Source organism: Anneissia japonica, unplaced genomic scaffold, assembly GCF_011630105.1.
Source record: "Anneissia japonica isolate Jap-2015-1 unplaced genomic scaffold, ASM1163010v1 scaffold287712_len2945570_cov188, whole genome shotgun sequence".
Taxonomy (NCBI): domain Eukaryota; kingdom Metazoa; phylum Echinodermata; class Crinoidea; order Comatulida; family Comatulidae; genus Anneissia; species Anneissia japonica.
Window position 1 is genome coordinate 1,836,598 of NW_022704401.1, and position 12,339 is coordinate 1,848,936.

General features: G+C 35.4%; 1 protein-coding gene and 1 non-coding gene across 3 annotated transcripts; one reads left to right on the forward strand and one right to left on the reverse strand.

The window, feature by feature from the left end:
* Positions 1-1,130: 1,130 nt before the first annotated feature.
* LOC117104638 (dentin sialophosphoprotein-like) lies at positions 1,131-11,842 on the reverse strand. Of its 2 annotated transcripts, none has more exons than XM_033245512.1 (7): positions 11,172-11,842; positions 7,291-8,286; positions 6,088-6,345; positions 4,554-4,792; positions 3,738-3,938; positions 2,813-2,893; positions 1,131-2,037 (listed from the first exon to the last, which is right to left on the reverse strand). In XM_033245512.1, the coding sequence occupies exons 1-7, from the start codon at positions 11,716-11,718 to the stop codon at positions 2,026-2,028; spliced, it is 2,334 nt and encodes a 777-aa protein (XP_033101403.1). In that variant the 5' UTR covers positions 11,719-11,842; the 3' UTR covers positions 1,131-2,025. The 2 variants fall into 2 exon arrangements, with proteins under 2 accessions (XP_033101403.1, XP_033101402.1); XM_033245511.1 differs by having other exon boundaries at positions 2,780-2,893.
* A 288-nt stretch (positions 11,843-12,130) lies between these two features.
* On the forward strand, positions 12,131-12,203 carry Trnat-ugu. Its single transcript has one exon. It is a non-coding gene; the product is annotated as a tRNA-Thr (tRNA).
* The last annotated feature ends 136 nt before the right edge of the window (positions 12,204-12,339 follow it).

A 12,339-nucleotide genomic window follows, 5' to 3' on the forward strand; every position in this document is an offset into this window, starting at 1 on the left:
ATACTACAAATTCTTTGGTGAATTCTATTATAAAAAGAAAAAATATATACTAATTAGTGTGGCCAATTAAAAACTACTAAAGTACTGTGAAGTTAAAAAAAAAAAAAGATAATGTACACAATCGTGTTAATAATGTTTGCATTCTAGGTAAGCATTATGACCTGCAGTTGAAAACAACAAATTGGATGTATGGCCCAATCGCAGGAATACAAGGATACATGAATATGCATAAGGCATATTCCAAGCACCGTTCACACTCTCAAATTTTCTGTTCCAAAAAACTGTTATATGCCCCCATCATGACCATATTTAGGTATGTCACATGGCAGGGCTTTACCTTGTGTATGGTGTAAACAAGAGATACCGAAAAGGGAAACAAAGAAATCGGTGTTGAAACCTCAATGGGATATGTGATCAACTCTATCACTACTCTCCATTTATATCAGCTAGAGGTCTGAAAGGGAACTTATTACACAAAGACCTTCATTTCATTAAAAACAATCTCTAGGTGGCCAGAACTGGCAATCTCAGACTTAAATAGGAATATAATTTTCAATTTTCTTTTATTTCTCAAATATATTTTTACCACTACTATATATTTAATGAAGATGAATAACAAAGCAAAGCTAAGTATTAGGGACCCTTGATGTAATAATATATAGGCTCTTTGAAATTATAATATCCATGCTCTATATTTCCAAACGTCTTGTTGTCTTTGGTTACAAGAAAATCCTGATTTTTCTTTTTTGCAATGATTAAATCACTGTACTAATAAAAGCTCAGCTTAGTAATCACTATCCTATTTTTATTCAGCCCTTCATATTTCCACAAGGGGCTAGCATTATCAATTTTAACAGTAAGAGCTTTTTAAACACATCATATGTGGTAAAAACAAGCCATTTTAGTTACTTAATAAGGGGTTAAAAAGTAAAATTAGAGATATAAAATGGTAAAAGAATCATTTAAATCTGACGTTATGAAGTTACAGGAGTTTAAACATACAGCTGTTTAAGGAATAATATTTTAGAAATCAGCCTTCAAAGTTTATGATTTCAGGCATTTCTCAGGCAGAAACTATCACCAAATGAAAATGGGGAAAACAACAGCATAGCATGATATATAGATAAAGGTTAGCTTAAAGCAATAAAATAGATTTCAAAAATGTTTACATTCCAGCATGTATTGGCCATTATCTCTGAAACAGGATTTGCGACGAGTGACTGGTTTGGCTTGTCTTTGCCACATATTTTTGTTTCTGAAGAATGCAGTTTTACCCTAGCTGACTTCATCGGAGACAATAACAAAGTAGTAAAAACTTTTGAACATTCTAAATGTGTGGTGTGTTTAGTTTGCGAGAGGTGTATTAGTTTGTGAGAGAAGTGTTAGTTTGCGAGAGATGTGTTAGTTTGCGAGATCTTTTTCAAGTAGCAAAAACTTTTCAACATTCTGATTCGTGGTATGTTTAGTTTGTGAGAGGTGTGTATTCGTTTGTGAGAAGTTGTTAGTTTGCGAGAGATTTTTTTTTGTCAAATAACATTTTGTATTCTGGACAGGACTTTCTTTAAGTCATTCATTGCGCCTGATAGCTTATACTAGGCTGTAAAAACACAAAACATCAAACACTATGTATACAATTTAGATTACAGGAAACGAAAATAAAAGTTAACTTTCACATAAAGACCAACATAGACAGCGTAATAATGACGCAGCCTGATGTGTTTTGTTGTCACATCTGGTCAATGTGAAGTTGAACGCAGACGTGAAAGGTCTGCATCAGGTCAAAGTTGAGTCGTAGAATATTAAACATGTTAATATTCTCACGATGACTTAAATACTGTCCCTGAAGATAAATCTTGTCACGCTACATCACACGATGTTGCCTGAGCTGGTCTTAATGAAAGCTCTTTTTAAAATATTTATAATAATAAACAGAACCTGGTGGTACTTGAACTATTTCTACTGGTTGCAAAAGTAAAAATTCACTTTTCGTTATTGCTTGCTCATACTTCTCCCTTTGAAACTAAGTTATGATGACACCTAAAAAAACAAAAACAAAAAAAAAACATATTTTTAAGGATTTAGCGACCAACAGTTAGAATTCACACAGCTGTCCTTAAAATTGACATGTTTAAACCCTGTTTCACACATGGCAAAAATGTTCGATGGGACACTTGCAGCTATTAGGATGTGCACTACAAAAATTGATGATGCCATTTTATTTGACGTTTTGCTTGAGGAATAAAACATAATACAGAGAACCAAGATTATGCAAGTTCCCAGAAAGCCAAATTAGTAGGTACATTTACAGGTGTCCACTGTATCAGTGTGAAGGCCATTCTTGTATAAACTAAGACCATTCTTGTAAAAACTAAGACCCTGTCCAGCTCATCAAATTTTCTTCGACAAAAAATTGTTTTATGCCCATATACAGTCATGTTGTGCCTATATATGGTCATGATGTGATGGTATCATGTCCATATTTAGGCACGTCACATGTTTTTGTAAAATAAAATTTGAGACTGGTGGACAGGGCCTAAAGCTCTTTCCAGACTATCAAACTTTCTTTGACAAAAAACCATTTTATGCCCATATATAGTCATGATGTGCCTATATATGGTCATGATGTGATGTTATCATGCCCCTATTTAGGCATATCACATGTTTTTTTGTCAAATAAAATTTGTAACGCTTCCAATATATTTGTCAAGTTTTATTTATATGATGAATAAAATTTAACCTTTAACCCCTCCAATCTGAGACTAGTATGATGCATTGTTACCTAAGCTTTGAGTGTAGGCATGGCATCACTCACATTCTGGTTAAGTCGACGGTAAGAGCCCCCTCGTCTTCCGCCGTTTCTTCCACTGCGGCCTTCGATGATGACAGCAATTATCTGAAAAATTACCGGAGAAACATGAATCGGCAAAGAAAAATAACAAGTTCGAAAACGCCCTCAAAAATTCAATTAAAACAGTCGACATACTGAGATTCAAAAGAGTGTTTAAAAATTTTATTGAAACCGAGTAAAACAACAGAAAACTGGCTCTCCACGTGTCATTGTGGAGAGAAGGATTCAAGGGTTACTATTACTTCACAGCATAGGAACCCCAAAAAAAAAAAAAAAAAAAATGGTTGCTGCCACAAAACAGCAAGTTAGGCGAGCCATTTCTTTACCTTTTCCAGCATTCCATACTCACGCGAATAAGCGCCCGGGCTCTGAAACTAATTTTGGCTATTTTTGAGGCGCAATTATTCAAACAGCCGCTTATTCAAATGGGGCGCTTATGACAACAGAGTGGAAATTGAGGGGGCGCTTATGGAAATAGATGAAAATTGAAGGGGTGCTTATGGGAAATTGGAAAATTCAAGGGGCACTTTTAATCAAAGATAAATGAATAATTTTGGTGAAGAAAAGAAAATCGTCGAGAGAGCATGGTTAATGACAAGAATGTTGGAGGTATTTACACAACAGTAGATGAAATTAGTGGTGGTGTTGTTAAGCGTGTTGGCCATCTGCCAATTCAGATTAGCAGGATCATTGCAGGGGTTCTTGCTCAGATACGAGCATGATGAGGTCAGTTTATTTTTGTTGACTGAAAATGGTCATACAGTATTTAATTTTTTAGATATTAAATACTGTAGTTGGTGATGTACTGTACTGTATGACTGAATTGTTTTAGGAATCGAGGGGCGCTTATTCAAACGGGGTGAAGGTAGTGTACTATGCATTTACTTACTTTGTGTTTGTTGTGATATGCAATGTATGTGGCTAGGATAAGGATAATAGCCGTTAGAGAAAAGGCTAAGAAATGGCTTGATGATTCCTCTTCTGCAAAATTGCGATTCTTATACACGTTGTATGTGTTTTTGTTCAATGTCTCCTCCTTCATGGGGTTTTGTTGTTCATCCCCTGTAATTTCGATTTCAATTTCTTCTTCCTATGAATAAAAAAAATTATCTTATTATTAACTTATCATTATTAGTTTATTAAAGATAGTTACTGTTTATTAATATAATAATAGAGACTTGGCATCCCAAAAGCAGCGTACTGTCGCTAAATGTTTAATTTAAGTTAGTGGCAGTATTGTAAACTTTAGTAGAGAAGCCGTAATACTGTACAAAGACAATAGTCTAACAAGCAATATAACATACAATTCAATTATATTTAACACACTCACAGTATATTTAATTTTTTAAATTTTAGTTTTTTTAAAAAACCATATTTATAGAGGGTGACCCTTCCAGCATATCCTAGATGGTCGACTGATACCCAGCTCTTAAATAAATGAAATAATATGATTCTTTTAACAACGAATGGGGCTTAGGGAGTGGAGTTGATCTTAGTTGTGAGAAAAAGTCCTGCAGTCCCATGAATTGAACCCAGGACCCTGGGATTAGAAGGCAAGCATCTTAACCACTAAAGATAATTCAACTCCACTGACAGACTCTAAATGTTCAGTGGCTGCTAGAATGTACCTTGTAAAAATGCTATCAGGTATTCTCTAATAAAATTAACAAAAAACCTTAAAAATACAAACAAATTCTAAGCAAACCTTGTGGTCATTATCACTGGCTTCCTTTTGGAATGTTTTCCCTTCGTCCATAATTGAGGATTCTCCATCTTGATCATTTCCATAATCATTAAACGGTATGAATGAGCCATCATCTTCTGGTGGTTTTACATCCACTTTATCTTTTTCATCACTTGTTGTGCTTCCTCCAGTTCCTTTATCAAATTTGCCTTCTTCGTATTGGCCTCCCACCTGTTCATCACCAACATACTCATTCGTTTCTTGGCCAGGTATTTCTTCATTAAAAAAAAAAAAAATAATTAAATGAAAAAAACCTCAAAAATTCTATTAACATTTTGAATAGCACATTTCAAAGGATCGAATATAGGGCTTACCATGAAGAAACCAGTATCAGTGACCAAAACAAGAAAAGTAACTTCTTAATCAGTGGCGGACCATAGGGTAAATTGCAGGGCATCCTATGTATTGGCATACCTAGGATGTGCGAGGGTTGCGCACGCCCCTCCCCCTGATAAAAATACTCGCCCATCCACCGCCCACAAATCATGCTCAAATAGTTAAAAATCACATCAAATCACATTATTTTGCGAGTTAGCCCCCCTCACCTAACCACCGATCCCCACTGCTACAAACTCCCACTTGGCATTCTTAAATTTCTCTTCAACGCCGTCGAAGATACCCTCAAAACTCAGGTTAACCTTGCCAGGTGGGGGAAAAGGATTTCAGATAAATGCCTTTCCTGTGGGAACCGAGAGACCCTCCATCATATTCTTAATTTTTTCAAAACCTTCACTGGACTTTCCATTTCTGGCTTAATATTGTAATGCAGCGGGAATCCTCAGAGGCTAAATATGCAAATTTTTGGTGACTTATTTTGTCTGTCTTCCTTTGTTCTTTGTCTTCTTGTCCATTTTGTTTTTGTCAATGTTTGGGCTCTGCCCCTCCCTTGCGCGTGTTATTCCTTTGAATATACTTTGCCACTTGTCTAGGGAGTATTTATATGTTTCCTTTTATTTTTCGAAATCACAATTTATACATATTTTATATTTTTATATTGGTATATATTTTTGATATTTGAAATGAAAGTGATCTAATATTAATACATCTGAATTGACTAATTTGTACACTGAACTTACTTAATATACAAATTAGGCAATTCAAACAAGGAATTGGATTTTTCCAATTTTATTTTTTAGTTCATGACAGACAAATTTTTAAATATTTTGTTATAAAAAAGGAAATACGTCTGCATAGATGGGTAAAATTTTTTATTTTTTTGCATAGTTAAGTAAATTGTTAGTTGGCACTCAGTGATACATCATTCCCAAGCGCGGATCCAGTAGGGCGCACATGGGCACGTTCCATCCACCCCGACCCCACTTTTGCCACTAAATTTTAAAACATCAGTAGATATATTGAAATTAGAGCTCCTCAATTATCTATTCTGTGTGCTCCCCTTCCCCACCCCCCATCCCGTTTGAAAAATTCTGGATCTGCCTCTGATTCTTAAAATGATGCACCACTATCATTTTTGGTGATGTATCATCCTCTTTACCATTTTCCACATGTCTTGTGCCTCCTTCAGCTTCTTCATCAGTTGCGCCTTCTCCATTGTTGTCCCCCTCATTTTTTGGCATTGTATTTCCTTCACCCTCCACTTTATCACCGTTCTTATCATTGTGCGTTACTTCAGGATTAATTGCGCCTCCTCTAGCTCCTTCATCAGTTGCGCCTCCTTCGTTGTTGTCCCCCTCATTATTTGGTAATGCATTATTTTCACTCTTCACTTCATCACCATTTTTATCAGGATTACCTTTTTGGTAGGGTATAAAAAAGAAATTTAAATGAAAAAACTTAAAATAATAATTTATGTTATTAACTCTTAACCAGACAAAAAACAAAAATCAATTTTCACCTGGTGAGTGGGCCATCCTGGAAAGTGGTGTTGTGTTTTTAAATACTAATATGGGCCATCTAGGCTAGGTTCACTGTTGTCACTGCTTAGTAGGGTCTATTCTATAGATGTTAGGTCTGTTTTATTAGAGAGGTACAGCCCTATTTTTAGCCAGGCCTAACTAGTCAACGCAAGTGACTCAGTATATTCGTGGCTCAGAAAATGAGAGCATTATGATTGGTTGATATCATTCTATTTGAGTCAGCCCAAATATAGAATAAAAGATTAAGTCATTCTTTTGGCATCAGGGTACCTGCATTTAGCGTTTTACAAGTCTCTTATTCTGTCTCTAATCTAAATTACCTTACTAGTTGGTGGTGCTGCCCAGAATGAGAAAAAGATAATAATAAAGGGCTTCTGGCAAGGCTAGTCTCAAACTAGTGCTGAAGCTAAGGCTGCAGATAGTGGCTTCTCTGCCTTACTACTCGGAAACTGGTCTTGACTGAAGGTGTATTATCACTTACACCAAATCCAATTTTTGGATCGGAAGGCCTAACGCAACTGATCAGAAAATCAAATCAGTGTGTAAGAATAGGGACACTGGCGTTCAGCGCATTGGAAACACGGTGAATGCAGCCTTACAGTAGCTAGGGTTTCAACACGAAACATGACAGCTGAGAACAGTCAGCTGATTCACTAAAATAGGACTTGGAATCCTCCACATGAAGCAGCATAGGCTTAGCATCGAATACGATTCATTTTTTTATGTGATAATTACAATCAGTAATGTAATACAAACATAACTACATCAGAGACTTATGGGTAACATATATGATAGATAGAAATGAATCATTAAATTCTTACCACTGGCTGTTGCACGCGGCATATAGTAATTCAAATGATACAGCATGTAACAAACCGGACGCATCACACTTTGAGTACTACACACCTTGCAATCAGGTTTATTGCCAGGAATACTCTGAAAGGCAGTTTGACAGAGACCTTCCTCATCTTTTACAGGCTGGGTTGGGTCAAATGTAATCCAGTTGCCTACAGCAGTTGCCACGCTACTGTATTTATCATTGTGTAAACAAAACTCCTGTAAAGAATCCATGGCCGACTTGCAGACTTCTATAGAAGCAGGGTCAGTAGTAGTAGATTGACATGCCGTGTTAAATGGACTAACCTCCTGGATATTACCGTCTTTGTAAAAGTCAAGCATTGGACCACTTTGACAAAGAGGAGATGTTATCAGGGAAGATGTATCAAAGCTCTCGGATTTGCTCTCTTTTTCAGTAGATTTGCCAGCAGTATTAGTAAAATCTTGATCTCCTATTCTTTTAGTAGTACCATCATTATCATCATTTTTTCCATCAGTGCTCTTGTCAGGAACTTCAGGAGGTGTGATCTTACTTCCAGCTTCTCCTCCATCTCCAGTACCAGTTCTAATATCATCAGGAATCTTCTCTTGGTCACCATTATCAGTTTTATCTTGATCATGGACAACAGGAGAACTCTCAGGAGGTGAAGGAATGCCTTGTCTTTTAGTAGCATCATCACTATAATCTTTTTCATCAGTCTTCTCTTCAGGAGATGTAAATTTATTGGCATCAGCATTCTCTTCAGGAGGTGTTGACTTACTGTCAGGTTCTTCTTTGTCTTCACCAGTAATAGTTTTAGTATCATCATGAGTTTCAATAACATATCCTTCACCAGTTGTATCACCCTTCTGTTCAATATTAGCATCATCAGTTTTATCTTTAGTAGTAGTAGCAGAACTGCCAGCAACTGTCTCTGGATTCTGATTCTTTGGACTTCCACTCACAGTGCCTGTGTTTGCTGCAGAAGTAACATTGGTTTCTGTGGAAAGAAAAGAAAAGTTTCTTATGTGACACGTACCTTAAACAATGACATTTATAAAAGTCGGCATCAGTAAGCCAGGTCAGTGTAGTGCAAAGGTTATAAGTACGCAAGAAATCTTGTCCAGGTATTTTGAAAAAAAAAAAAAAGATGAGCTTCGCCCCTTCCCACCTCCACTCCTTTTTCCCTCTCTTTTCTGATCATTTAAGTCTGTTAGATGGCTAAACCACAAGCACACAGTTTATCTTGGCCTATCTGGGTTATATTGGCCTAAATAGGTTACCTTGGCTTAACTAGGTCAATTGATCCATCCTAAACATAGGCCTACTATTATACTAATGGTGCTCACAATATGTTTTGGCAGCATTTCTTGGTGTTATCTCATACAAAAAATAGGTTCATGATAAGAGCATGAATATACTGCAGGACTACAGTAGGTCCAAATTACTCTTATTATCGGACAGAGTGCCACCAGCAGTTGGTCATAATGTCAACACACTGTACTTGGCATGCCTGTCAAATGAAACAAACTGAAGAGAACTTTAACACATTCTAATTTACACAGGAATTTCATTTCCACAGTATAGAGTATACTGTATCTGCACAAGAGCAGTATACAGGTACACACACATTTTAAAGTTGTTGTACTGTCCTCAAAAACAGGTGGATAAAAAAAAAACAACAAAGAAACAATGAGATGTGACATCAAACTTGATTTTTAATTTGGTCTTCTTTCTATTATAATAATATTTATGAATATTTATGGTTCAATGATGAATAACTGTAACTGTAGTTAATAATACATCATGTGATTTATCAAAAGTACATTGCATACAATATTATGCAATAGCTTGAGAAAAAATATACAAAGGGAAAAATTCAAATGAGTGCAATAACAACCTTGGCCTCAAAGTTCAGTTAGTAGAGCAACAAAATGTCATATGAGGGTCTTCAGGTCAAATGCATTTTTAAATAATTAATTTCAATTATCTAAACTTAAAAGTTAAATGTGTTAGTCTTCATTCTTATATCTAATATATTATATATATTGTAAATTGAAGCCATAGAATAGAAAACAGAAATTTGCAGATTTTCTTTTGTTTGAAACAATGTAAGGCCTGCTTTTTTTTTGGGCCTAGAAATCTGGCTGCACACTTCACAAATTAGGTCAATTTCTATGCAAATTCTGCAGTAAAATTAGGACGGCGTTTTCGAAAAACCGATAGGTCCACTGATTAATCTCAAATAAGATAGTATAATACATACTCCAAGTATCGAAATGCACATCATCGTGTCGGGATTCAATATTTCGATAATAATTATGTCATCATGATGACATAATTAATGTCATAATATTGAATCCTGACACGATGGCATGCATTTCGATACTTGGAGTGCTGTATGTATTATAGTTATCTAATTAGAGTATCATATACCACCAAGATCCATTGTACATGCCTTGGTTACTATTCTACGTATCTATAATATTCCTAGCAATTTTTCATGAAAAGTCAATGTACAGTACTGTATCCGCTGCCAAAAAAACAAAAGGCCTAGTCCGAGTGGTACAGAATATGGTTGGTTGTACAGTACTTTCTTTAAGTTCCTGCTTGTGTAGCAGACTTACATTAGGCTGCAGGCCTAAGTTTTTATCTGTTCATGGATTACCTGTAGGCCTACAGTAGGCACTGGAAAATAGAAACAAAAACAGGTTGATTCTGAAGGAAACCGATCAACAGTCTTACTAATACTGCAAACACCACACAGAACCACACGGGACACACAGAAACACGCACGATCACACAGATGCAAAAATCATTAAAATATTAATATTAAGACACAAGAGTAGAAAACGGCTTAATAAATCAATAAAAACAAACATTTATATCGACAGTTGTCCGAATTATGGTTAAAATCAGTGAGTTTTGTTGCAGGTTTCACCGCTTCAGAAGTTAAGGTGTTGAAATCGAGTATCTAACACATTTACGTCTGCAGAAATGCTTTCAACCCTGATCTTTATATAATAGGCTAAACTATGTTACATTTCATCCAGGGGTTTATTCTAAAATATTCAAGATAATACCACATGAAAGCTAATGAAATTAAGAATTGTAAATAATAAATTGAAAAAATGGCAAATATTCTACTGGTAACCCAATAGAAACTATTATTTACTTCAATAAATTGGGTTGGTCTGAATCTATTCAATTTCAATCTAAAGTATTTCACATAATAATGCAATCTTCTTTTTTCCATTGTTGTAGCCTACACTAAAATAATTTTTTTAACAACCAACAAATATACGAGCAATAAATGAATTCTTAACTTAATTTTCTTAACATAGTTTTATATTTAAAATTGACAGAAAACCTAACTGTCTAAACATTAATACAAATATTGCCTACTAAAATTTAAATATTCAAAATGTATTTTTTTCTTTATTATATAGAATTCTTACAGTAGGTTGATTGGCTTTCATCAATAGGCCTACAGTATTTTATTTTATTATTTTTTAGAATACCGTAGTCTCTCTATGATATGAAACACCGACCATGAATTCAATTTGAAAGGTCATGGTTGAATGCGTTTCTGCTGACACATCAAGGCGTTATAGATACGGTAATTCATGGATACACAATGTCAACGCATTTACTTTCTGAAATACAGCGGGGAAACTATAACATACATCAATTTTTAACGGAATATGGACAATTATTTATTTATTGATTAAGCAGTACTGTACAGTATTCTATTCTCATGTGGTAATATTTTAATAATTTTTCCATTCGTGTGGTCCCATGTGTTGCCGTGCTCTTCCGGTCTATGTGGTGTTTAGTAGGACCCCTCCAATCATTAATAATACATTATCATAGTATCATACCCACCTGCTGATGATGGTGATGTTGTTCCTGAGGCAATATTCATTTGCCACAACATTATACAAGCTACACGAACAGGTAAACCAACATCACATATCTCACAAGATGAATGAGGGTCAATGGACTGGAAAACAGGGTCTTTAAATGCTGAATCGCATATTTTGGATTCAGTATCTTTTCCAAACGAACCCTTAAATTTTAAAACTGTAAACAAATCCTTCATTGTTGTGTTATATTTTTCACTATTGCATGTTGCATTTAGTTGGTTCAGAAGAACTAAACATAGTCCTGCTTGAACATGATTTTCATATTTACTGCAAGCTAATGTTAAAGGTTTTCCATCCTCGAACAGGGCCATTACAGGGCTAGGCCTAGGTTTGCTGCCAGCAGTAGCATCTCCATCACGATCAGCACATTCACTCGACACAGCAATCGCGTCCTTATATTTCTCGATGTCTTGTTCATATTCTTTGCCTTGGTCTATGCCTACAGGATTTCCAGTAACGGAGAAAACTAAGCCCAAGCTCAACACTGCAATTGTGTATACGTACATTTCAAAAATTAAGAACGAAAAACCTCGGAAATTATTGGCGTTAGAAAGAATTCCCTGATAAAATGCAAATTGTCCACAATACCAGTTTTCCGTGTTGACGTGTTTTCAAGGAGAGTCTGCTATTTTTTTTTCTTTGCAGTATAGCGCCACCACCAGCATCAATTACCACATCGTCGAAAGGGGGCGGTTGGCTAAAAGTCACAAAAAGCTCCTAAAATCTAAGTAAGTTATGCATTGCACTACATATTTAGTATATTCAGGAATATTTTATAAAGAACACACGAAAATAACGGTTATTACCTTATAATTCACATAAACTATCTTTAGAAAAACGGAAGTAATCAATGCAAATATTGCGATCACTTCTCATTAGGTTTCAAATATCTATAATTCACCAGCGACACCCGTGAAAGCCTCTTTAGCTCAGTGGTTAGAGCACTGGTCTTGTAAACCAGGGGTCGAGAGTTCAAATCTCTCAAGGGGCTACTTTTTGTTAACTATTTTTTTTCTATTTTCTTTTTTGAGCAAGCAAGTGGTATGAATTTTATTCGCCATATATTTTATTTATTCAGGTATATCTTGAACATTATTTAAACCAGAAGTGATATAAACAACGATGTG